The sequence below is a fragment of the Pelophylax lessonae genome, assembly GCF_965119305.1.
Source record: "Pelophylax lessonae genome assembly, chromosome: 12".
Lineage (NCBI taxonomy): Eukaryota > Metazoa > Chordata > Amphibia > Anura > Ranidae > Pelophylax > Pelophylax lessonae.
Genome location: NC_138779.1, coordinates 128,438,576 through 128,465,002, shown reverse-complemented (window position 1 = coordinate 128,465,002; position 26,427 = coordinate 128,438,576). Strand labels below are relative to the sequence as shown.

General features: G+C 41.8%; 1 protein-coding gene across 5 annotated transcripts in view; it reads left to right on the top strand.

The window, feature by feature from the left end:
• Positions 1–21,995, top strand: part of C2CD2L (C2CD2 like) — a 201,354-nt gene extending 179,359 nt beyond the window's left edge. For 3 of the 5 annotated variants that reach the window (XM_082273451.1, XM_082273453.1, XM_082273455.1), the window contains exons 10-13: positions 13,234–13,332; positions 16,331–16,485; positions 18,371–18,635; positions 21,272–21,995. In XM_082273451.1, coding sequence (XP_082129577.1) covers positions 13,234–13,332; positions 16,331–16,485; positions 18,371–18,635; positions 21,272–21,483 — 731 coding nt within the window. In that variant the 3' untranslated portion in view covers positions 21,484–21,995. The remainder of the gene's footprint in view (positions 1–13,233; positions 13,333–16,330; positions 16,486–18,370; positions 18,636–21,271) is intronic. The other 2 variants (XM_082273452.1, XM_082273454.1) reach the window with 1 other exon arrangement.
• The last annotated feature ends 4,432 nt before the right edge of the window (positions 21,996–26,427 follow it).

The following is a 26,427-nucleotide window of genomic DNA, read 5'->3' as shown; positions in this document are numbered from 1 at the left end:
CCTTACGCCTTCTTTCTGGAGCGTGCATTGCAGCGTGTCATTGATCAAGCTGTCGAGGAGCAGGAAGATGGGGAAGTCGCAATGCTGGATGAATTCCCAGGGGGGGCTACTCCATATGAGACAAGTCAACAACAGGAGTCTGAAGAGGAGTCAGAGGAGGATGGTGCTGGGGGGGATGAGGAGGCGCAAGAAGAGCATGCTTTAAACCTTTCTGGGTTCCCTGGTGATGTCCGTGGATGGGGGGAGGACCACAAGGACGACATTATCCTGGATGATGAGCAGGAGCCAGGCCACTACACCGCTTCTAGTTTAGTGCAAATGGGGGCCTTCATGCTCCAGTGTTTTAAGAGGAACCCCCGTGTAGTGATGTGATAATTTTGTTGCCCATCTTTCAAATGTGTATTCCTGTTATGCAGTGCTTGTTTTGCCCTTTGTCAAAATGGTTGCTGTGCTTTCTTTGTCTCTCTGCAAGAAGGATAAGGTCATCAAAAAGGGCAGAGCAAGGATTGCTGGGGAGACAGGAGAAAAGAGAGACATGAGGACACACAGGAATTTCATGCTTAGAGAACAGAGACTGTAAGTGCTGCAACATCCCCTCACTGAGACACACAGAGACACGGCTAATGATTTCATGTTCCTGAGGAAAATATCTTATGTTGTATGGTTCACTGAATGTTATTTCTTCAATACATGGACATTTAAACACTCTGCTGTGTGGATTATTGTCTATATGGATCTGGGATTTCACTTGCTAATCACAAGCCCTGATTGAGTGGAGGCACTGGCGCTTACTATAAATCCTGTCCTGATCACACAGATTATAGACTCTGCTCCTAAATACTACACAGGTGGCGTCATCATACCCCAGTAGCCGCCAAGAGTGATCAAAATAGCGCTACATTTGGAGGCACTGCTGAGATACAAATCTTGGATCAGGACATTAAGGAACGACCATGTCATTGTTATCTACAGAAGCTGTGAGGCAGTGGGCCCTGGAAGAGGGACTGCCACCTAAAAGGACATTTGCTATTTCATATGTACCTATCCGTGTGAGCGTCCACAAACTGCAGGAGGCGCTAAAAGCAAATGAAACCTTGCGGTATGCCGCTCCTGTGGATAAAAGAGAGGAAGATGAGAGTTATGAGCTGTATACCCATTATCTCTGTCTCAGTGAGGTGGATTTAAATCCAGTTAAAGGGCCCTTTTGTATATATCCGAAAGGGGCTGAAGAAATTGGTTGTGCTGTAGTATTTCCAGTAAGTTCACCTCCAGTAAGGCGGAAGTTACCAGTCCTGCCTGATAAGTGTGAACCATTGAATACAACTGCTTCATCAGGAGAAACTGTAATGTTGACTGCTGCGACTGTTAAGCAGGAAACAGATATTGAGCATCTGCTGCTAAAAGTCACTGAAGTCATTGCCCAGAATTTACATGCTGATTCTTATCGCAAATTAAGGGCTTTTTCAGGAGTGCTACCTGTCCCCACTGGTGAAGAAAGCTTTGAGGTGTGGAGAGACTTTGCACAGCAAGTGATAGAGGAATGGACCTGCTCAGAGGAAAAGAAAAAACAGCGCATCATGGAAAGTTTAAGACCACCAGCATCCATTATCATCAGAGCTAACAAGGAGACTCATGTGAGTACCAGTGCTCAAGAATATATTGATATTTTGACAGATGCTTATGGACTGCACCGTGACCCTGATCAGATGCTTGCCGATTTTAAACAGACAAAGCATAAAGAGGGAGAGGATGTTTCTGTGTTTGTGAGGAGGCTAGAAGTACTACTGGGGAGATTGCTCACTGACAAGGTCATCTCTCCTACAGATGTTGACAGATTAAGGACTGCTCAAATAATAAAGGGGCTACTGCCACATCACCCAATATCACCAGATCGAAGAGTTGTTTTGAGAGAGAGAGGAACTTTACTTTCACTGAAACTATGACTGAAGTAAAGAGACAGGAGTCTGATATTCTTTTTAGTACCCCTTCCAAGAGCAAAGTTAAACAGAATTCTGGGGTGGAGCCCACAAATGAGACTGTTGCTAAGAACAAAGAAGTTGGTAGACTCCCACAGCATAGAGCTCTATCTGCTGATAAAACCTCCAGTGATAAGCCTCTCTTCCACATTAAATGTTTCCGATGTGGACAAGCAGGCCACACAGTTCGTCAGTGTCCACTACTTGCTGACAGTTCTGAAATCCACAGTAAAGCTGGACATATGTACCAAAGAAAACAGGGAAGATCAAGAAAACAAACATTTACCAAGCTACCTGGGGTAGGCCGCAGATGTACTTTCAATTTGTTTGTTAATGATATACCCACTACTGCTCTGTTTGATACTGGTTCTCAGCTGACAATCATATACAGGCCCTTCTATCAACAACACTTAAACCACCTCCCTTTGCAACCTGTGGACACTTTGCCTGTTTATGGTGTGGGAGAAAATCCTGTTTTTATGGATGGTTGCCTAGAAGTTGAGCTTCGCATTCCTGGCGTGATAGCTGAGGAGGATCCCCCACTTAAAGTTATTGCTTATGTGAGCCCTCCACCTGGGGGTAATGAGTATGCTCCTATGATTGTGGGTTCCAATGTTGAAGCTGTTGAGGCTGCTTTCATACGGTTTCTTCAGCCCCAACAGGGAACTCCCCTACCTTCACTGCCTGTTGCTCCAGAACTTCAAAATATCTGCCAAACTTTTGCTCCTGATCTTCCTGGAGGGTGTGTGGGAAATCCATGGCGTCCCATAGAGCTTCCAGCAGGGGGAGTAAGAGTGTTGCGGGTTTATGTGGAAATTTCACCAAGTGCAAATGGTAGTTTCTTTTTGCTAGAGACTGATACAAAAGAGGCTGCAAAGAATGGCTGGGAGATAGTCTTTCCTTTCTGGTACTATCGTGTAAAATGTCCAAGAATGGATGTTGTTACTGTCCGGAACATTACCACACACCCAGTTATAATACCAGCCTGGAAAGAGGTAGCCTATTGTTACCCAGTGGAAACCATTAGCTCCTACACTGCCAAAGTCAAGGAGAGAGAAACCAAATTAGACTTTCACTTGAATGATGCTGATAGTCCTGCAGAGCACCAACAAGCACTAGGAGAGCAGCTAATGGAATACAATGATGTTTTCTCTACCGATGACATGGATGTTGGGTGTGCAAAAAGTACTCAGCACAGTATTCGCCTAACAGATAGCACCCCATTTAGAGAAAGATCCAGGCGCATACCTCTTAAAGATCTGGATGATGTTCGAGAGTGCTTGCACAAAATGAAAGATGAAAACATCATTGCTGAGTCTAAAAGTCCGTATGCATCCCCAATAGAGGTAGTCAGAAAGAAAAATGGTGGAGTGCTAATATGTGTTGACTACAGGACTCTAAATCGGCGAACAGTCCCAGATCAATACACGCTACCTGGCATTGAGGAAGCTCTTGATGCCCTGCAAGGCAGTAAATGGTTCACAGTAATGGACTTAAGATCTGGTTATTACCAGGTCCCAATGAGTGAGGAAGATCAAGAAAAGACGGCTTTTATTTGCCCCCTAGGGTTTTTCCAGTTTGTTCCCATGCCTCAGGGCATTAGTGATGCACCTGCAACCTTTCAACGTCTAATGGATCGGACCCTGGGAGACCTTTGTCCCACTCAATGTATCGTCTACCTGGATGACATAATTGTCTTTGGCTCCACTCTGGAGGAGAATGACCAGAGACTGTTTAAAGTGCTAGATCGTTTGAGGAAGGAAGGTCTGAAACTTTCACTGGACAAATGTAAGTTTACTCGTTCTTCAGTAAACTTTGTGGGTCACATCGTATCTGCAGAAGGGGTAGCAACTGATCCTGCTAAGGTGGAGGCTGTGGTAACCTGGCCCCGTACCACAAATCTGACAGAACTGAGGTCCTTCTTGGGATTTTGTGGCCATTATCGTCGATTCATTAGAGGCTATTCCAAGACTGCTCGGCCTCTTAATGACTTGCTCAAAGAAACCCCTGGCATGGACACAAACCGCAAAACCCATTTCAGTGAGAGATGGACTTCTGCTTGTGAGGAAGCTTTTCTACAGCTTAAGAAAAGTCTTACAGAAGCACCAGTGTTGGCTTATGCAGACCCACAAAAGCCATACATTCTGCATGTGGATGCCAGCTATGATGGATTGGGAGGAGTATTACATCAAGAGTACCCAGGAGGACTGAGGCCTGTTGCTTATATCAGTCGAAGTCTAAGCCCAGCAGAAAATAATTATCCTGTTCATAAACTGGAATTTCTTGCCCTGAAGTGGGCTATTGTTGAAAAGCTGCATGATTACTTGTATGGAACTCAGTTTGAGGTGAGAACCGACAACAACCCCCTGACTTATGTTTTGACTACAGTTAAGCTAGATGCCACTGGTCATAGGTGGCTTGCTGCCTTGTCTAATTATCAGTTCACTCTCAAGTACAAGCCTGGTCCCAAGAATATTGGGGCTGATGCTCTTTCTAGGCACCCTGGATCACCCATGAACTTGGAAGAAAGTGACTGGGAGGAAGTACCTGGGCCTATTGTGGCAGCCTATTGTGCTACAGCTGCTGTACAAGGAGACAATATTGTTTTCTTTGACCTACGAGCTATTGATTCCCTGGGAGCTGGTGAAGAGTGTATTCCAAACATGTATTGCTGCCCCACTGCTTTAGGGGTGCCAGAAAACATCCAGCTGCAAAAGAAAGGTCTGATTATTGGATCTCTTTTTTGTAGAAGGATCATATATGTCAGAGAGTCTGTTTTCCGCAAAGATCCTAACTACGTGAGAAAATACCTACCTGAGCAGAGTACCTACTATCTTAACCACCTCCCTACCGGCCCATAGTACATATACGTCCTGAGGTTAAAGCTAAATACCGGTGTTATGGCAGCAGATAGCTGCCATAACCCTGGTATTTTTTTAAACTGCAGGCGATTGGCTTTCCGATAAGGGTGGTCCCAGCGGCGGATTCGCCGCGAGATCACCCTCCGGGATGGCGGAAGGGGTGCCCCCCCTCCCGCCGCGTCCCGGTCCTTTTCCCCGCTTACCGGACCCGCCGGCAGCGGGGAAAACGATCGGGTCCCGGATCCTCACAGAGAGGATGTCGAGTGAGGGCAAGCTTGCCCTCACTCGACTCTATTGTCTTGGAGGACCGAGCAACCGACTTAAAGGTCCCTTTTTTTTTTTTTTTCCTTTCTAACTTTATTAGTGTACTTGTGAGATCTGAGGACTTTTTGACCCCAGATCTCACAAAAAAAGAGGTCCTGTCGTGCCTATTTCTATTACAAGGAATGTTTACATTCCTTGTATTAGAAATAAAAATAATCAATTTTTTATTTTTTTTTAAAAACGGTGTAAAAATAATAAATAAAATAAATAGTAAAAAAAAAAAAAAATTAAAGCGTCCTGTCCCCGTTAGCTCGCGCGCAGAAGCGAACGCACACGGAAACCCCGCCCACATATGTAAACGGTGTTCAAACCACACATGTGAGGTATCACCACGATCGTTAGAGCGAGAGCAATAATTTGAGCCCTAGATCTCCTCTGTAACTCTAAGATGGCAACCTGTAGAAATTTTTAAATTGTCGCCTATGGGGATTTTTAAGTACCAAAGTTCGTCGCCATTCCGTGAGCGTGTGCAATTTTGAAGCATGACATGTTGGGTATCTATTTACTCGGCGTAACATTATCTTTCACATTATGGAAAAAAATTGGGCTAACTTTACTGGATTCTTATTTTTTAATTCAAAAAAGTGATTTTTTTTCCCAAAAAATTGCGTTTGGAAGACCGCTGCGCAAATACGGTGTGATAAAAAATATTACAATAATCTCCATTTTATTCTCTAGGGTTTCTGCTAAAAAAAATATATAATGTTTGGGGGTTCTAAGTAGTTTTCTAGCAAAAACAACTGATTTTAGCTTATAAACACCAAATGTCAAAAATAGGCCTAGTAGGCAAGTGGTTAAGGAATGGGAGAAGCTCAAAATAATTGATGGACTTTTATACAGGGTACATTTGTTTCATGATCATCCTGGAAGGAGACAGCTAGTGCTCCCTAAAGTCTATAGAAACTCTGTTTTGAGAAGGAGTTGAAAAAACCTATGGATTAATCCAAGACCGATTCTTTTGGCCACGAATGAGGGAAGCTGTTGTGGACTATTGCCGCCGTTGTGTGAGATGTCTGCAACGGAAAACTCTGCCTACTCGAGCTGCTCCTATGGAACACTTGAAAAGTTCTGGTCCCATGGATTTAGTGTGCATGGACTTTTTGTGTATTGACAATGACAGCAGTGGTGTGGGAAATATTTTGATTGTGACTGATCACTATACTCGCTATGCTCAAGCCTATCCCACCAAAGATCAGAAAGCAGTAACTGTAGCCAAAGTGCTGTGGGAGAAGTTTTTTGTTCACTATGGATTGCCAAATCGACTTCACTCTGACCAGGGGCGGGACTTTGAAAGTCGCCTAATTAAAGAGCTGTTAACATTGCTTAACATCAACAAGAGCCGCACCACCCCTTATCATCCAGAGGGTGATGCTCTCCCTGAACGTTTCAATCGTACCTTGTTGAACATGTTGGGTACCCTCCCTAATGGTGCTAAGCAGACTTGGAGCCGACATGTGGGAGCTATGTTACATGCCTACAATTGCACGAGACATGAATCCACGGGCTTTTCTCCTTATTTTCTCATGTTTGGGAGAGAAGCCCGTCTCCCTATTGACATTCAGTTGGGCGTGTCTACTGATGGAGTGGAACAGAGGAATCACTATCAGTATGTGGCACGACTTAAACAGAGTTTGAAAGAGGCCTATCAGATGGCTGAGGAAAATGCTGCGAAATTAAATGCTGCCAATAAAAGGCGTTTTGATTGCAAAGTTCGTTACAAAGACTTACAACCTGGTGATAAAGTGTTTCTCCGCAATTTGGGACCCTCAGCCAAACATAAGTTAGCTGATCGCTGGAGAAATTAGTTGTTTGAAGTTGTGGAAAAACTGCCTAGGATTCCAGTATACAGGATTCGAGGACCTGAAGGTCGGATCAAAGCCTGGCATAGGAATCATTTGCTTCCGGTACTACAAGTTGCTACTGTTGATGAGGAGCCACAATCTGACATTGCTACAGATTCTAATGATGTGCCTTGTGGCAACAGTGGAGACCAGAGTGATGACAGTGACTGGTTTACACCTCCACCAGAGTCTCCTGTACAGGTTCCTTTACCTAGTACTGATGGGGGCCTCCCTCAGAGGGGAGGTTTGAACCCAGCTACTCCTGCTTTTGAACCAACAGCCCAAAATGTTGTGCCTACAGTTCAAGGCATGGTTGGAGCACCAAGTTTTCCCACTAATGCTGTCCCAGAGTTCTCTGGATTTATGCCTGAGGGGTTGAGGAGAGGAGATCGTGTTCGACGTCCTCCACCGGTGTTTACTTATGACACTTTGGGAAGACCCTGCTACGCTGTACAGAACTATGTACAACCTCGTGTTCTGACGGACATGATTGCAGCTCATTCTAGAGTGGTTAGCATGATGCCTATTTGTTACTAACCATACTTTCTTTGCAGCTAGCTCTGTAATAGATTGCTTCTGGAGAAGTGGTCTGCAGAAGGCGACAACGATGTTAATTTCTGTTGTTATTTTATGTGTATATCCTTGCCGGGTCGGAAGGATTTTCAGCAGGAGGAGAATGTAGTGATGTGATAATTTTGTTGCCCATCTTTCAAATGTGTATTCCTGTTATGCAGTGTTTGTTTTGCCCTTTGTCAAAATGGTTGTTGTGCTTTCTTTGTCTCTCTGCAAGAAGGATGAGGTCATCAAAAAGGGCAGAGCAAGGATTGCTGGGGAGACAGGAGAAAAGAGAGACATGAGGACACACAGGAATTTCCTGCTTAGAGAACAGAGACTGTAAGTGCTGCAACATCCCCTCACTGAGACACACAGAGACACGGCTAATGATTTCATGTTCCTGAGGAAAATATCTTATGTTGTATGGTTCACTGAATGTTATTTCTTCAATACATGGACATTTAAACACTCTGCTGTGTGGATTATTGTCTATATGGATCTGTTTTCTCAATTGGGATTTCACTTGCTAATCACAAGCCCTGATTGAGTGGAGGCACTGGCGCTTACTATAAATCCTGTCCTGATCACACAGATTATAGACTCTGCTCCTAAATTTTACACAGGTGGCGTCATCATACCCCAGTAGCCGCCAAGAGTGATCAAAATAGCGATACACCCGTATAAAAAGCATAAAGGACAAGGACCTGTACTGGGTGGCAACGTACTTAGACCCCCGGTACAAACAAAAAATGGCGGAAATGTTACCACCATCACAGAGGGCTGTCAAAATGAAGCACTTCCAGGCCTTGCTTCGGGAAATGCTGCATTCTGCTTTTGCGTGCACTGGCAGAGGAATTTCCACTCACAGAGAAACAGTTGCTGGTAGCAGTCCACCAGCGCCTGCAAGAAAAGGGCGGTTTGAAGATGTGTTGGTCACTTCTGATATGAGATCATTCTTTCAGCCGACCCATCCACATCTGTCCTCCCCTGATGCTGGATCCAAACGCCTAGACTGACAGGTGTCCGACTACATCGGGTTAACGGCCGATGTGGACGCTCTGAGAAGTGATGAACCCCTGGACTACTGGGTGGGCAGGCTTGACCTCTGGCTAGAGCTTGCAGAATTTGCAATGGAACAATTGGCTTGCCCCTCGTCCAATGTCCTGTCCAAAAGCACGTTCAGCGCAGCAGGGGGGATCCTGACCGATAAGCGCACTCACCTAGCTCACGACAGTGTTAACTTTGTCACATTTATAAAAATGAATGAGGCATGGATCTCGGAGGAATACAACATATGTGACAGTAGACCATGTTTGATTCCAATTCCTCATGACAGCCCACAAATATCCGCCACCACCCATAACAATTCATGGTCCCTGTCTTAGGTAAATATAGCGGCATAAAAGGCCTTTTATGTCCGTTAAATGCTTAATTTTTGCGGCCTGTAATGGCCGACACTTCTTTATCCTGTGAATGCCTAATGTACCTCCAGCCACAGAATACCAAGTTCTTTGCTGTCAGGTGAACGCCTGTTGGCTAATTTTTGGGGCCTGTACTGGCCGACACTTACTTTATCCTGTGAATGCCTAATTTTTCAGACTGACATTGAAAATCAATGGGTCTGTAAACGTTCCGCTAAATTGTGGAATGGATGTGGACCCATTTTACAGACGTGTGAATGGACCCTATATGTATTTGGCGGCTGCTGTCAGTTCTGGCTGATTTCGAAATAAAAAATAAACAATTTTTGGCTGGAAAAAAATAAATACATTTTATGGCAACTTTTCCAATAGCAATACTCCTGGTATGTCAGTGTCCATGATGTGGGACTATGTGTGCACAGCTAAAATGTGAAAAATTATCAGCGCAGTAAGAAACCTAAAAAAATCAGCTGCAAACACTAAATGTGATCCCACTACACAAATAAATGATTCAGTAAATAATATGTATTGCGCTAAATCAAACAAAGTGCATATGAAAAATATTAAAGATATTCAATCTCAAAATATTGCAACAAAAGTCCATGTGATTAAATACGTGACATGAATATTGAATAAGTCCTTTCGTAAATAACATCTATAAAAATCCACGTGTATAAAAAAGTGCTGTGATCTCTAGATAAAAGACTCCTCCAACACAAAGGTGACCAAAACTTCTCAGTCACTGTGAGAAAATCCAACACCAGAAGTGCAAGCCTCTCACCTTAATGTCTGACCCAGGTGCCACCCAGGGTCAGACAAAGCTGTCCCCTAACAGGGGTAATCAGTTATCCGCAACAAGGTATGAGCAAGAGGGTCCGGGATCAGCACAGCTCATCCATCCATATCACAGGGCCATAGATGAAAAAAGGGGAACAAAGCAAAGAAATCTAGTGCTCTCTGTATAACTTGATCAGACAGAAGTTTATTTGAAAATCAGGGTACTCACAAAATGCTGTAGTATACAAGTGAGATACAGCAATGTTTCCATGAAAGGATGTGACATCCGCAGCACGGCTCCGCCCCCCTGTACGCGTTACGTCAGTGCTCAGGGCTATCGACTTCTTCAGCAAGGGGTGGAATCTGGCGTACATCTGCCAGTATATAAGACCCTGCTTGACCAATCGGCTATCTCAAATAAAGAAGTGCCCGCCCCCTTCAACAAACAGGAAGAGGAAACTGGAGGGCAAACACTCATAGTCCACCTAAAAATACAGCTGTCCCTTCGGAATATTCAGTAACCAATTCCTATGGTGACAGCTATCAATGGGTAGGTAGGAATTTCTTAAACATAGATTTTGACCTTAACTGCTTTATTAGTGACAAATCATTTTTTGACTGGATTAAGATGGCCCTTTACACTTATTTTACCTGATGTTGACATTTCACATGTTTTAATATATTTATATATATATATTACATCATCCCTGTTGATTGGTTTAAAGCTGCAATTGGGGACTGACATATCATTGGATTGATCCTCTGCCAACATTTGCTACATGCTTTTTTCATCTTCATTCTGGTAAGGAGATTGAGAGATCACATGTTGGTGGTGTGTTCTATCAGACGCACTGAAGGTGATGGATTTTCCCTTCTATCAAGCGCTGCTTATGAACTTTTAATCTTCTTCCAAAGGCCATTGGCCACCCATTTCCTGGTGCATAACTTCATCCGGGGGGTGCGACACTTGGTACCCCCGGTGCAACCTCCGTTGCCACCTTGGGACCTTAATTTGGTGCTTGGTTCTCCAGAAACCTCCTTTTGAAAGTATTCGGAAGATTCCCCTGCTTTCCTTGTCCCAGAAGGTGGCCTTCTTAGTGGGTATTACTTCTACTTGCAGGGTGTCGGAACTGGCGGCGTTGACATGTCGTTCTCCCTATATGGTGGTTCACAGGGTTAAAGTGGTACTTTGTTCGGATCTGTCCTTCCTTCCGAAGGTGGTTTTCAGTTTTCACTTACATGAGGACATCTTGTTACCCTTTTTGTGTCCTAAGCCAAAACATACTAAGGAATTTGCATTGCATACTTTGGATGTGGTTCGGGCAATCAGGGTGTACTTGGCGACTACTGAGTCTTTTCGGAAGTCGGATTCACTCTTTGTACTCACGGATGGCCGAAGGAAAGGGCTGCTTGCGTCTGCTGTGACTATTTCCAGATGGATCAGACAGACAATTGTGCAGGCTTATTCAATTAAGGGTCAGGTTCCACCCTTCCCTGTTAAGGCGCATTCTACTCGGGCGCTTAGTGCTTCCTGGGCTTTTCGCTATCAGGCATCTGTGCTTCAAGTTTGCAAGGTGGCTACCTGGTCGTCTGTTCATACCTTCACAAAATTTTATAAGGGGGATGTGCTGGCATCTGCAGATGCCTCTTTTGGCCGCTGTTTAAGGGGGTTTCTTAGACTCCCTTGAGGGTGTTTACGTTTTTTTACAGGTGGGTCTCATCCATCTTGTTGTTCTGGTGAGTCCTGGTTGGCTATGGTTTAGTCTTGGGGACTTAATTTTCTACTGTTCCAACCTCTCATATTTTGGCACTGCTATGGGACGTCCCTACTGATATGAAAATCAAAAGACTGCGTTTGTCAATGAACAATAGAGAAAATTGGATTTTTGCCCTACCGTAAAATCTTTTTCTCTGACGTTAATTGATGGATGCAGTGCCCACCCCTCTATTTTGAGTTGAGTTGGTATTATTTTCTCTGACACTGCTTTGATACAAAACCGACATCCTATAGCAGGGAGAGAGAGGATATACCCCCTGGGACTGCCCATAGGCGTAGGCAGAACTTTTTTCTGCCTAGTGTCCTACTCCTGTAGGCGGCAGCATAACCCTACTGATATAAAGATCAGAAGACTGCGTCCGTCAATGAACTTCAGAGAAAAGGATTTTACGGTAAGACAAAAATCCAATTTTTCTTATTGACCTTAAATTTTTTTTCTCTGTGCTCATTGTAAGACACAGCACCCTCCCCCCTTTTTTTGGCTTTGCTTTGCTGCTGACCATGTCTTTAAATATTTTGTTTGCTATGTAACTGAGGTTGTTTGACAGTATGGGGGTTCCACCCATCAATAGGGGGCACCCTTTCCTGTCTTTTTTTTTATTTATTTTTAGGTGTACCTTGCATTTTTACTCCTGCAGGTAGCACTATAACCAGTAAGTGATGATCTAAAGCAGAGCTGTATCCTCCAATGAAAGCAGAGAAAAAGATTTAATGGCGGGTACAAAAATGCCTATTTCTTTCTATTTGGGTTCCTTTTATCCTATTGGTTTGGTTATATCTCTGCTTTTGTTTGGGTACATCTACTGTTTTTGCAGTTCAGGTATCAAGAGCTACGTCATTATTTTCACAAACTGGTCATAATCTGCTTGGAGATAGTTGTATTTCCCATGCCTACACTTTTGGTGTTAGCCATTACCTTAACTGACTACTCACAATTTCAGTTTAGTAATTTAAAAATAATAAAAAGGTGCCAAACTATTTATTTTTTACAGTGTGGCTTTCACCCCCCTTTTTGCTTTAGAGGCCTTTTAATTTGCACCAAAACCTAAAGCACTTTGCAATATGTTGGTGCTATATAAATTGAGGTAAAATAAATTGAGTTACTTTCATGTACAGTGTATATTCTGTTATTTGCAACTCGTGTGAAAGTAATTACTTTAATATCACTTTATAAATATTTAAATCCCCAAAAAGCTACATATTGCAACTCACAAGTTCTTGATGTTAAACCTGCATTGTTTTTCCGTGTGTGTATGTTAACACATTTTCCCTTTATTTTAACCTGCAAATAACATACTTTCTGTACCTGGGTGGCTATGCACACTCAGTCCACTGTATGCTATGTGCTATGCTGCCCTTCTGATTTGAACTACATGTCTACCTTGTTTCATCTCCCTTACATGTGGGCTGGGGGGTTGGTAGTTTACTGAATATAGATTTGAGGAAAGATAACAACATAGTCTGATTTGAGTTCACAGGAAGTGATGGGGCAAGATCAACGTGTATTTTCTGTGCTTGCTAAATATCTTCTTAGCTTGAAAATCCAAAACAAATGAAGCTACCATAAGTATTGGTAGGCTGTAATATGTTACATTTTTGTTTCTAGGGTTAGATATCCTTTAATGATCTTAAGCCTTCTGTGACAAGTATAGCAAGCGCAGAACCTGATTTTTTTTTTCTCCCATATGGTTTGGATTACAGATTCTGCTGTCAGGTCTCCAACAAAAGTAGAAGTGTCTGAGAACAAACCAGTGGTGTTGCCTCACACCTACTCTTCTGGCTCCTTTCCAGGTGGAAGTGGTAACCTATTGACTATTTGTTATAAGAATGTTTATCTTCCTAGAACTAGCCTTCTAATGGGAAATAAGGGGATAATTAAAAGTAAACAACAGAAATGGTAGTGTGTATACAGTAAACCCCCCTCCATCGGGGGGATTACACTCCAGACCCACCCGCGATAAGTGAAAATCAGCTAAATAGAAATACCCTATTTAAATACACTCTAGGCTTATTTTTATAACTTTTATTTTTATAACTTTTACGGTACTTTTAAAAGCATTTTAAGGTCTTTAAATGTGTTTCTATTGTTTTAAAAGTGTGTTTAAACACATAAAATATATTGAGAGAGAGAGAGCAAGAGCAATGGAAAACACAAATGATTTAATAATTAATTAAGACAATAATATTAATAGGTCTTACAGAAAAAAACTTGAAATACTGGGACAGCGAAAACTGAACCACGATATAACGAGGATTTACTGTATACCCCAAACTGGTCAAAGCTGAACATTTCAGAACACAAAAAAAAAAAATATGTTTTAAAAAGCTCCTTTCACACGTGCTTTCTGATCAGGTCCGCCTGTCAGTTTGTCAGGTGGACCTTATCGGATGCTCCATTTACCTCTATGGGGCAGCAGATGTTAGTGGAGACATGTCTGCTGACACCCGCTGCTCTCCGATCCGATCTTGTCTGTGAAACCCAGACGGATGGAAACCCTATTTTCCATTCGTCTGGAGGATCGGATCGGATGAAAACGGACGGTCATTTCTCATCCGATCTTCCATAAAGTAGAGCAGTGCTCTGACATCTCCATCTCTGCAAAGTAAGTGGAGACTGACCTGTCATCCGCCTGCTCAGTGGGGATCGAAGGAGTCCATCGGGTGCACCGCTCATGAGAAAGGACTCTTAGATAAGGTAAGCATAGGTTGTAGAGTCTACCTAGAAAAGTGGCATTGTGGATTGAATTACTATTTTCTTCACCTATAGTGCATTACAGAAGTTCTTGTGTTAAAACCATATTTCCCCCTTGCTTGGCAAGTAGATGCACTAACCTCAGTGAGACCAAGGATGAAAGGAACCTGAATAAGATTGAGAGTCCAGGGGAATATACCAAATTAAAACACAAACACCACATAACCCTCTTAGAACTACCATTATTAGAACTACCAAGATTTTATCCACTTCCATCCATGTTCATTGTGTGGCTGTAGGTAAGCCCTAGGGTGTTTATCTTGTATCTGTGCCCTTTGCGTCTGCCAGCTGTCTTCGAAGTATAGCTTGCTAGGTGGACATAATGGCTGTTTTACCTTATTAAATTTTAATGCATATAGGATAGACCACTTGGAAATTTAAAGCTGAACTTCAGGATTCCAGATAGAAACCTTTTAAGAAAAATCAACCCCTTTTAACATACAGTAAATTTGGAGTTTACTTTTGAGTAAGTTATTGGATGACTTACTCCAAAACATAAAAAGCAGAATGTGACCTGCATTACAACATTTACGCTGTACAGGTCTCTAGATTCACAAGCATACAGCTTATAATTAGTTATAGTTGTTACTGCAGTACTTTTCTTAAATGCCAGAACCAATAGACCAGCTAAAAAAACTGAACTATGGATTTCATGTTAACCACTTTACCACCGGAGGATTTTGCTGTCTTACGTCCAGGCCACTTTTTGCAATTCGGCACTGTGCAACTTTAACTGACAATTGCGCGGTCATGCAACGCCGTACCCAAACGTCCTTTTTTTCCCACAAACAGAGCTTTCTTTTGGTGGTATTTGATCACCTGTGTGATTTTCATTTTTTGCATTATTAATAAAAAAAGCGACAATTTTAAAAAAATAACAATATTTTTCTACTTTGACAGTTAAAAAATATCCAATATATTCAATTTTTGTCATATATTTAGGCCAAAATGTTTTTAGCTACATGTCTTTGACAAAAAAATTCTCAATGAGCGTATTTTTAACCGCTTTAAGACCGGAAGATTTTACCCCATTCCTGACCAGGCCATATTTTGCGATTCGGCACTGCGTTAATTTAACGGACAATTGCGCGGTCATGCGATGCTGTACCCAAATTAAATTTATGTCCTTTTGTTCCCCATAAATAGAGCTTTCTTTTGGTGGTATTTGATCACCTGTGCGATTTTTACTTTTTGCGCTATAAACAAAAAAAAAAGCGACAATTTTGAAAAAATAACAATATTTTTCACATTTTTTTTATATGAAATCCCCCCCCCCCCCCCCCAAAAAATGTAAAAATCAAAATGTTTTTAACATTTTAGGCCAATTTGTTTTCTGCTACATATCTTTGGTAAAAAAAATTGCAATAAGCGTATTTTGATTGGTTTGCGCAAAAGTTATCGCAGCTACTAACTACGGGAAATTTAAGTCATTTTTATTGTTTTTTTTTTTTTTAACTAGTAATGACGGCGATCTGCGTTTTTTTTTTGCGGGACTACGACATTGCGGCGGACAGATCGGACCCTTGACTGACATTTTTTACACTTTTGGGGGTACCAGTGACATTACTACAGTAATCAGTGCTATACATATGCACTGTTACTGTAAAAATGACACTGGCAGGGAAGGGGTTAACTTTTATTGGTGATCAAGGGGTTAATGTATGCCTGGTGCTTACTAACATGTGTGGGGGGGAGGGGACTATGTGACACAGGCACAGATCGCAGGTTCAGCTAAGCTGAATCCTGCAATCTGACCCTGCCTGTCACTTAGGAGATCCGCCCGCTTTGTATACACAAGCGGGCGGATCTCCACACTCTATCCCCGACGATCGGGGAAGAGCGGCGGTGATCATCGCCGCTCCTCCCCAGGCCCAACTCTCGCTGTAACTGAATACAGGTCTACGTCGCTGGACGATAACAAACCACTTTGCCGCAGTAGTACCCATGTGAGCGGTCGGCAAGTGGTTAAGCAATCCTCTATATTTGTAGCTAGGTCATAAATGTTATGCTACACACAAAAAGGCTGAATGTGTTCTTGACCAACAGATGGCTTCACGCAGTTGCTAGACGGCTCTCCAGTCTCCATTAAATTGGATCCAGTGGCAGAAACTGCAATTCGACAACTGACTGAGCCAACAAACAAGCCAGCCAAGAGAACTCCCACCAAACGTAGCACTTTAATTATTTCGGGGGTGTCAAAGGTAAATATTAGCTTTTCTCCTCAATCTTTGTGTATATATATATATATATATTTATATACACATTTTTTTTTTTTTTACAAATGAAGCTAGCAGGTTAGAATTTAGATGTTTTACAGATAAAACTAGACAAAGTGGCCAATAACCTAAATGTTTTAGTGCTTTTTACAGTGGTAAGGAAGGGTATGTGAACCCCTTGGAATTAACTGGTTTTCTGCAGTAATTTGCCATAGAATGTGATTTGATCCTCATTTAACCAGTTCCTGCCCGGCCAATAGCCTAATTATTCTGAGTGGACGTCACATGACATCCTGTCAGAAAGTGGCAATCACGCGATCTGTCACCGGACACAGCCGATGACTGATCAGAGTACTGGCATGCCGGTGCCATGTGACCATTAACAGCAGGTCAGATGACAGTTGTACAGAATGGATTCCAAGTAACAAGAAATGCCGGCACACGTATGCTTAGTTTTGATGCGATTTATTACAGCATGACCGCAGTGTACAACATGGTAAAATGCTAACGCGTTTCGGCTCATAGCATACAAAAATATAATGAAACCAGACTTCTATAGGTACAAAACAGCCCTGTCATAAAGGGGCAGTATATTCTTGATTGCAATTAAGATAATCGAAAAACACACAAGTGGGATGTTGAGGCCAGTTTGAAGAGAGGAAAGAAAAGAAAAGAAAAGAAAAAGAAAAGCAAACAATACACATTATGGATATAGAGAAATCATTAACCATAGACATATCTTCATCGTGATCATTTAAAAAAAAAAAAAAAAGGTTAATACCTAATCTACTGTTCATTACACTTGGTACTCTAGTGTTGTGTATCCACCACACCTCACGTTGTAGCACGATGTGGTGTGTTTCACCATCTCTGACTGGTTTTTTTAACCTGTTCCAAGCCACAGAAAGAAAAAGATTTAAGATTTCCTGCATGTATCTCCCTAAAATGTTTGGAGACATTAGAAATGTTTTTGGCATTTGCATTGGTTGTATCATTAACATGTACCGATATTCCTATTTTCAAGTTATGGATAGTACAGCCAACATATTGCAACCCACATATACTACATTCAATGACATAGAAATTATGTGAACTACAATTCTAAGATTGTTATCTAAGTACATACAATCTTCCTGTTGAGAAAGAAGTGACACTCCTGCTCTTCCTATGTCTAATGCACTGCTTGCATGTAGTATATCCACATGGATACATCATAGCCCCCTAAGTGGGTGCTTTCCTGCCCTGTTGAAGAATTGAATTCAGTGTTTTATCTGCATATAATATGGGAAGGCAACGTTTTATAATACTTACTACTAGATCGTATTGTTTTGAATATGTAGTTACAAAATGTATAGCTTTCCCTTTCTTACAACGTTGTGCTGCCTTTTAGTTCGAATGATGGAAAAATCATTTATCAGTATGTCACAATCCTTCTCATCAGCTATCTGTTTCCTTCTAGATATCAGAAACTCATTTTATTTTTATTCTCTTAATCTATTAGAAACAATGTCAGACGCCTATGTATAGTTTTCTTGCGAGGAACAGTTTCTCTTTGCCTTAACAAACTCTCCCATAGGCAAAGCCCAACCGTATGTGGGGGATGACAGCTTGTCGCCAATAGTAAGGAATTCCCAGAACATGGTTTCCTATACGTTTCCTTACTATTGGCCACAAGCTGTCATCCCTCACATACTGTTTGGGCTTTGCCTATAGGAGAGTTTGTTAGGGCAAAGAGATCAAATTTTATGGCAAATTACTGCAGAAAATCAGTGAATTCAAAGGGGTGCACATACTTTTTCTTGCTACTGTTTTTCCAAACCCATTTGCAAATAGTTTCTGGACTGTATTTCTAATTCACCTTTTACTGCAGGTTCCTGTTGGAGAAGACGAGATGGCTCTTTCACTTGGATATGCAGCTTCTATGGATGCCTCATTACGGAGTAGTCCTCACACTGTTCAAGATTCATTAATTGAAACTTCTTCAGAATTTCTTTCTGAGATGGCATTTTCTTTGGGCCGGGATACATGTGACACCACAAAATCAGATATTTCTGGCTGGCCATCATTGGATGATGTAGATTCTGAAACCGGATCAATTCGGGCCTTGGAGACACGGAGCCTTAAAGATCACAAAGGTGACTCATCTAAAGGAACGTAATTACAATTTATGAACCAAACACCAAGCAGGGATGGGACTGTTTGGGCCAGACAAATAGAACAGTTGTACCATTTCCCTTAGAGGATTGTCAACCTTTTACAGGAAATGAATGAAATAAAACAGCGCCAGCATCATACAAACATACTAATGTAAAGTGCTCTTGTGCTCCAATCTTCTTAAAAGTGCTGAAGTGCTCCACATAAATTAATTCTGTGATGTGACACACACACCCTTTTATGGTCCTCCTTTATTGCAGGAAATGCCTGAAATGCCTGAGCAATAATCTTCATGGCAGGATTGCCATATATTGTTATTGTGGCAAAAGCTGAAAACAAGTTTTGAAATGACAGTAGCAAGCTTAGATGAGTGATGGGGTTTACATTTACTTAAAAGTAGTTCTAAACTAAAAAGGGCTACAACATAATGGCGCCTGTCCACACACTGCCTTGGCATATAGTAAGCTCCTATTAGTAAGAGAAACATGGCTTCAGCTTGGTCTCCTACCCATGGGAGAACCCCCCTCATGGAGGCCTCTACCATTAAGCCCCAATTGGTGAAAAATGTTAGAGCGGGTTCTTCTATGGGAAGGAGACCAAGCTCAAACCATTTTTTTTTTTTTTTTTTTACTAAGCGGAGCTTACCATATGCCAAGACAGTGTGGATGGGTGCCATTTTGTTGTAGAGTCCTATGTGTCTGACAAGTCAGTATTTAACCTGACCAGCAAACATTGTGGCCAGACGGCTGAGAAAACAGATTAGGGCATTTAGGCAGCATCAGTTTTGTTTTTTGGTCTTCTAAACTAAAAACATTTTTTACCTTAATGCTTTCTCTGCATTAGGGTAAAAAAAAAAAACAACCTTCCAATACCTGTTCCTTTCTCCTAAACCCCCCTTAAATCCTTACCTGACTCCTCCACCGATCCAGTGCTGTCCCGTCTGCAGCAGCGCTGCTGTCTCTTCCTGGATTCACAGGATGCACTGAGAGCTGCTGAAGCCGTAGGATCCTGCTGCTGTAAGTTTAATCCTGTGAGGAGGGGGTGGGGGGGCATGGCTGCGTGGTGTGTGTCTATGGATGTACACAGCCCGGCTTGAGAACGCATCCATACAGGTGCCCCCTCAGTGCACAGCTTTCTGAGGGGACACCTGCAGGGAAGGAGGAGTGGACAGTGCCAGCGGGGAACTCCAAAAAAGAAGGGGCTGCTCTGTGAAATAGCTTTGCACAGAGCAGGCATGTATATTATCTTTTTTTATTCTAAATAAAAAAAGGGCCTTTACAATCACTTTAAAGTGGACCTCAACTGAAAAAGTGAAGATTAATGGTAATTGTGCCTAAACGGTACTAAAATGTATTTTTTTTCCCCCTGGAATTCCTGAAAAATTGTAACACACTTCTGGTATGTGAGGGTGCTTAGAGCTTCATAGCAATCTGTCTGCAGTGTGAGATCATTTAAAGCACTGCTTCCTGTGACTGTTAGTCACTCCTGTGCTACTTATTCACACCCTTGCTTGAGGCTCTGACATGAGGAAGCAAAGCCCTGCTTCCCCCAAAATGGTTGCCTTCACACAGGCGACACAGTGCAGAAAAAGGCATAAGTCCGTATTGAGGAAGAAATCCATTTTAACCACTTTAATACCAGGCCAATTCTAACACTTTTTGTTTACATTTAAAAATAGTTTTTTTTTTTTTTTTTTTTTTTTTTTTAGACAATTACTTAGAAACCCCAAACATTGATATTTTTAAGCAAAGGCCCTAGAGATTTAAACAATGGTTTTTGCAATTTTTTATGTCACAGGGTGTTTGCGCAGCGGATTTTTTAAACGCAATTTTTTGGGACAAAATACACATTAATGAATCTGAATGTACAAAACACAATATATTAGCCAGAGACATGCAAAAAATCCAGAATATTGCTGCACTACTTGGTAACTTTATTTAAGTATTAAAATCACATGTATATAACCCAATTGTTTGGTAAAGAATAAAAGATGTTATGGCGAGTAAATAGATGCATGTAATGCTTTAAATTGTAAACATCCCATGTGATAGCAATAAGCAGTGACAGATCCTCTTTACGGAGTCATCTGGGGTCTATTACCAAGATCCATTTGAGCAGATGCTTTTTCCAAGCCAAAAATGGTTTGTTTACATTTTGCAGAAACAGGAAGTGACAAAATACTCATTGCTTTCAGTTTCTAATACCATAGAGCTGGTCGGTGACCTTTCCGGTCCCCAGTTAGCTCTATGGTAAGCTGGGGGAACCGTCGGCCTCAGTCCTGGGCTCACCCGTGAGACAGGAGAGCCGAGAGAGGCACCAAAAGGCAGCAGGATGACTCCTTCAGCTGCCTGTAAAAGTAATCCAGTGGTTAATTAGGTGCTAGGATTGCTTTTACAAGAAAGAGAATCTACAGCTGAAAAAAAAACAATGCTGGGATGATGGCAGACATCAACCCGGTCTAAAATTTCATTCAAACTGACGGTGTAAATATACATATTGCAGCCTGCAAGTTGTTTAAAAATTTCCCAGACTTGTATTTTGTTTGCGTGTCCCACTTGAATCGCTTATCGACATTCAATCTTTTCTGTCTTCTCTTTTTTTTATTCATTTTTTGCAGTTGGATTTCTCCGCAGTGGTACTAAGCTTCCCTTCAGTCGGCATCGTCAGAATGCAGGTCTGAGCCAGTCACATGATGATTTGTCTGATGCTGCTGCTGCTAACTCTCATAAGAAGATTGGCAGTCTTCCACGGCGTCTGTTAAAGCACTTTTCTCTAAAGACAAAGTCTAAGCCCAGCGTTAATGGGAGTGCTCAGGGTGGAGATAAGTGATCGAATAGATGTTGCATATTAGAACACTTCTACCTCTGTCTCAGTACTGCATGTCCCTGCATAGCTGCCATTACATTTTTTTGATCCAGCCCTCATGTATGTATGAACCATTTTAAATGCATATGGCTTAAAACTACAGTTTTTGTTGAGAGGAAAAGCAATCCACATCTGGTGAACTATATACATGGCAAGGATTTTGGGACATGACCAAAAATTATACCACTCTGTTCATTGAAAAAAAGTTTGCCTTACCCTAATCCTTTTTGGACTAATTGTGAATAGAGTTGCTTTGATTTTTACCACGTGAGAAAGAAGAGAAGCAGCATGGGGGATGCATTTATTTAATTTCAAGCTATGTGAAGACTTCTGGAAAGCAATGCACCAAACAAAGCAAGACATGAGATTTCTGAGGCTGATGCCTGCAAACATTGTATAGAACACCCCAAAATTGCCATATCACAAGAAAGTGATGTTTTCATTTTTGGCATTTTGGGTGCGTATTGAATAAGAAAGGTCACTTTTAAAATAAAATGCAAATAGACTTGTGTAACATATTTCAATGTTGTTAATAAAAAAAATTACATTTTCCTCTAAATAAAGTGCAATGTGCATCACAAGGCCTGGTCAGATGACCACGTAAACACTACAGACAATGCAGCAATATACAATGTTTAGTACAAAAAAAGGTCCATCATGTTATGCTGTTTTACAGTATACCATTTCAGGCATTCAAAGTAGTTTATGCAAGTTATCTTTTGAAGGAAACAAAGTGTGTTCCCTTAATGAGAAGCAATAGCATGAATAAAAGATGATTTTTACAAAGTGATCAGAGTTTTCATATTTATATTCCAACAGGTCTACATTTAAAAGAAAAGTTCACCTTTACAAAAAAAAAATGCCTATGCAGGTAAGGGATGTTTATAGATGAAAACAAACTGTGCAGCTCTGATTTGGAGATGAATAATACCCTTGCTATAGGTGTAGGCTATTTACATACCTCCTGAAGCCTGACTGGAATATTCCCAGGACAATGCTAAGTACTCCCAGGACGTTGCTAGATGAGGACTAGTCATCATTGCTCACCTCCACCATCACAGGAGTAAGCTCTTTCTTGGATTCAAACCCCCTCACATACTCTTTCTGTCTCCTGATGCAGTAGCTCTGAGTTTAGCACTTGAGAGCTCACTTCTGTGATGATGGAGGTGAGCAGTGATGACTAAGCCTCACGTAGCAACGTCCTGAGAGTGTTCTAGTCAAGCTTCATAAGGTATGTAAATAGCCTACACCTATGGCAAGGGCTTTATTCAACTTTAGTCAGCTGCACAGTTTGTTTTTATCTACAGATGCCCCTTATCTGTACAGGGCAGTTTTGTGGTAAAGGTGAACTATCCCTTTAAAGAAGAACTCCGGGAGTCTACTGTGGGGATCGCTGCTGTCCAAAACTCATGAACCAATGAGATCAAAGAAAAAGAACAATGTAAGGAAAGCGCTGTACCCTGATAGTCATGACATATATTTTTGGATGAATAAAATGTTTCAATTTATTATAAAAGATCCAAAGCATACAGTGGTAAGGAACATCCCATGATAGAAAGTTGTAGTCCCAGATAAAAATTCCTGAAGATGGAACTGCATGAGTAATGGTCATGACCGGGGGGATAGAGGGCACAGAGGCCACTGGTCTAATATATTACGATTAGAAAGGAACAGAAGGCTCAGTGTGTCCTGACGGAGGGGCTGCCCCCCTGTCAAAACACAATAGCTCAGCAGGGGACATTGCTTGTGTTAGTACAGCAATCTGTCAGTTTTTGTTCGGCCCGCTGGGTTGAAGGAATAAAAAAAATCCTTGTGTGTATCTGGCATGAGGCTAAGTTCACATGTATGTGTGTGGGGAACGTGTGCAAAATTGCATGCTTTCCCAACGTGCACAGAAATGCGCTGTCCTTCAGCTGGCGCGCATTAGTGCCATTGTTACTAGCACCCCCCATGCATTTTCAAATGTGTACTAAACTACATGGTTTCACAGCACTTTGTGGTTTGGTGTGGCGAGGTTTTATAAAATATTCAGGGACAGCCTATTAAAATGAATGGGGTGCCCTACATATGATGCATGAAAAACACGCCTGTGCTTGGTTGCGCCTGTATGTGGATCAAACCCAACTGTGAGTGGATAGAAAATAACAATCTTCAATAAAGATATATCATTCTGTAAATTATCAATAAAGATATATCATTCTCTAAATTATCAGTGTTCATACAATTGTACTACCATGCAAATAGACATGAACACTGTGCTCTGGTCTGTTTGAGGACTGTTGGTCTGTTTGAGGACTGTTAATTTGTATATAGAGTGCTGTGGTCAGTTTAGACTTTGATTGTACAAAGTTTGGATAATACAGGATCAAATTAAATGCATTCCTTGCATTAAGGTAATAAATGTTTAGGTATCGGCATCCCCCCTTTTACTTACCTGAGTCCTCATTCCATCCAGCGCCGCGCACGTCTGCAGCTCTTCTTTTCCCTCACTTCCGGGTCTTGCTCGCTTTACTTGGGTAAAGCCATTGGCTTCCAGTGCTGTCAATCAAAGACAGTGATAAAGGAGCAGGGGCGGGAGTGCATTAGTGCCCCCAAGGAAACCAGCTTCCCACGGGGGCACTGGATTGAGGGGAGGGGCCAGGAGTGCCGGCAGGGCAGCCGAAATGAGGAGGTTTGTGGCCACTCTGTGCAATCACATTGCACAGAGCAGGTAAGTATAGGGAGGGTTTTTTTTTTTTTTTTTTTATCTTTACAATCACTTTAATCCTTCTGGTGTCCTGCAAACAAGTTCTCCTGAATCCTGATATGAAACCCATGATTAAACTCCAAGGGGTGGAGTGAAAAACGTTGGAGGCCTGGCCTGGTAGAAGCCCAGGCTGAGGTGGTCATTCTCACCGTCTCTCACTCGCGTGAATATGCAGCGCCGGGGGATTCCTTCCTTTCTTTCTCTCTAGTAACTGTAGGAGCTAGGATGAGTTCCACTCCCTTGCCAGCACTCCCACAGCAGTTGATGTATCCACTACCAAATTCACTCCCCGAATCAGCTGAGCCTGAGCGGCACACTACATTGTCTAGGGGTCACTATGAAACAGTCACTGTTGGGGTGATTAGGGTGTGCCCAGGCACATCCACCGCGCCACGTGCGCATGTCTATAGCAACCAAATATCTTTTACCGGGCCATGCAGAGGGGGGTTTAACCAATGGATCCTCTTTCTGTCTGTTCTAAAATGCTTTTACATTGTGGTGCACAGGCTTGCGCCAAATTCAAAAAATACGGGCAGTTCTTATCTTATGAAAGTGAAGTTAATTAGGACCAAGTCTCTTTTGTAAAAATCTGTCAGCACCAGGGTATCTCTGAACGCCAAAAGTGTCTCGCACGCATTATAAAATTGGCATAACACGCCAAATTCAAGTACAAGTTCGTGTTCTGGTACGCTGGGCCACTTTTTAGAACATACAAGACACTTTTTCAAAATCTTTTTGCACCAGTCTTTATAAATTCCAGGAATTATCTTGGCCTTAAAAACTGATGTTCACTAAATTTATTTGCAGTTAAAATCTAACAGCAGTTCATTTTGGATTAGGTAACTAAAAGGGTTGACGGGTTGCTTAGCAAAACAACCATTCACCTTGCATAATGACATTTCAGGTTCACAGAGGTTTAGTATATAAAATAAAGCTGTGCTAACTTCAATCAGCCTATCAAATATAGCAATTGTATATTTTATTGCGGTACTATTTTTTTTTCTTTTTAGCCCAGCCATGAGTCCGTTCTATTTAAGTGGATCGCTACCACCGAAGGAGCTGCTAAGTGTAAAAGTTTGTTTCCCAAAACAGTTTAGAGGCAGCCAGGCACACAGCAACATTCTATGCACTGTGGCTCATTGAACAGTCTAGACCTGGGATGTCTTTTTGAAGTTTATTTTCTTGTAAATCTTGTTACAGAATAGGGTTTGGGGTGGTATGGGATACTTCAAACAATTAAGTGCAGTAGATAGAGGACACTCTGTACTATTTCAGCAATTTTGCTAAAGAGAAATCTATCTCCCACAGCTGGACACTATAAGTCAGTGTTAGACTGAAGCAGTCTGTAATCTCACAGTGAGGACCATGAGGCAGTTTATAGCATAATCAGTGATGATTGCAACACAATTAATGATGATGATTGCAGTACAAGTACAGGTCCACTGGAACAGTCTAGGTTAACGAATGCAAACAAAATATCCCTGGGACTTTAAATGAGGTGAACAAACGTGGCCACTAAATATGGAATGAACAGACTTTAAGGATTTCATAAAGGTAGATAAAGTAATCATCATAGTACATCAAATGTGTGTACAGAAATGCCAAACCAATTGGTAACATACAATGTATAGTACATGCTTGAGGGTTACAGATGTTGGTACATGATAATAAAAAGCATCTAAATCTCAATGCGTTTTGTGAGCTCCTGCTCACTTCTTCAAGAGTGGATGCGTATAAAACATATCTAAAAAGTAAAACCTCAATTTAGAATATAAACCATGATGATAGACAGTATCTTAAATTATTGTTCTCTCTCTGATGTTCAAATGCGATAGGTCACATGTGTGGTGCGACCACAGTTTACATACATTTACGCACCCTGGCCGTGCATTTGTGCAGGGCAACGGGTTCTGGCAATTTTTTAAAATGTTATTTTTTTTTTTTTTTTTCTTTTTACTTTTTTCTTTTCTTTTATTTATATTTACGTGATTGTTAATAAACCCCTTGTGATAGCATTGGGCAGGTGACGGGTACTCTTTTTGGTGAAATTAGGGGTCAATAGACCCCAATGTCTCTCCTGCCCTTCACGCCATCTAACCAAGAACAGATCGGCCTGGTTAGAAGTGTCCCCTGGCTGTACTGTCCAGGAAAGTGTACATCTG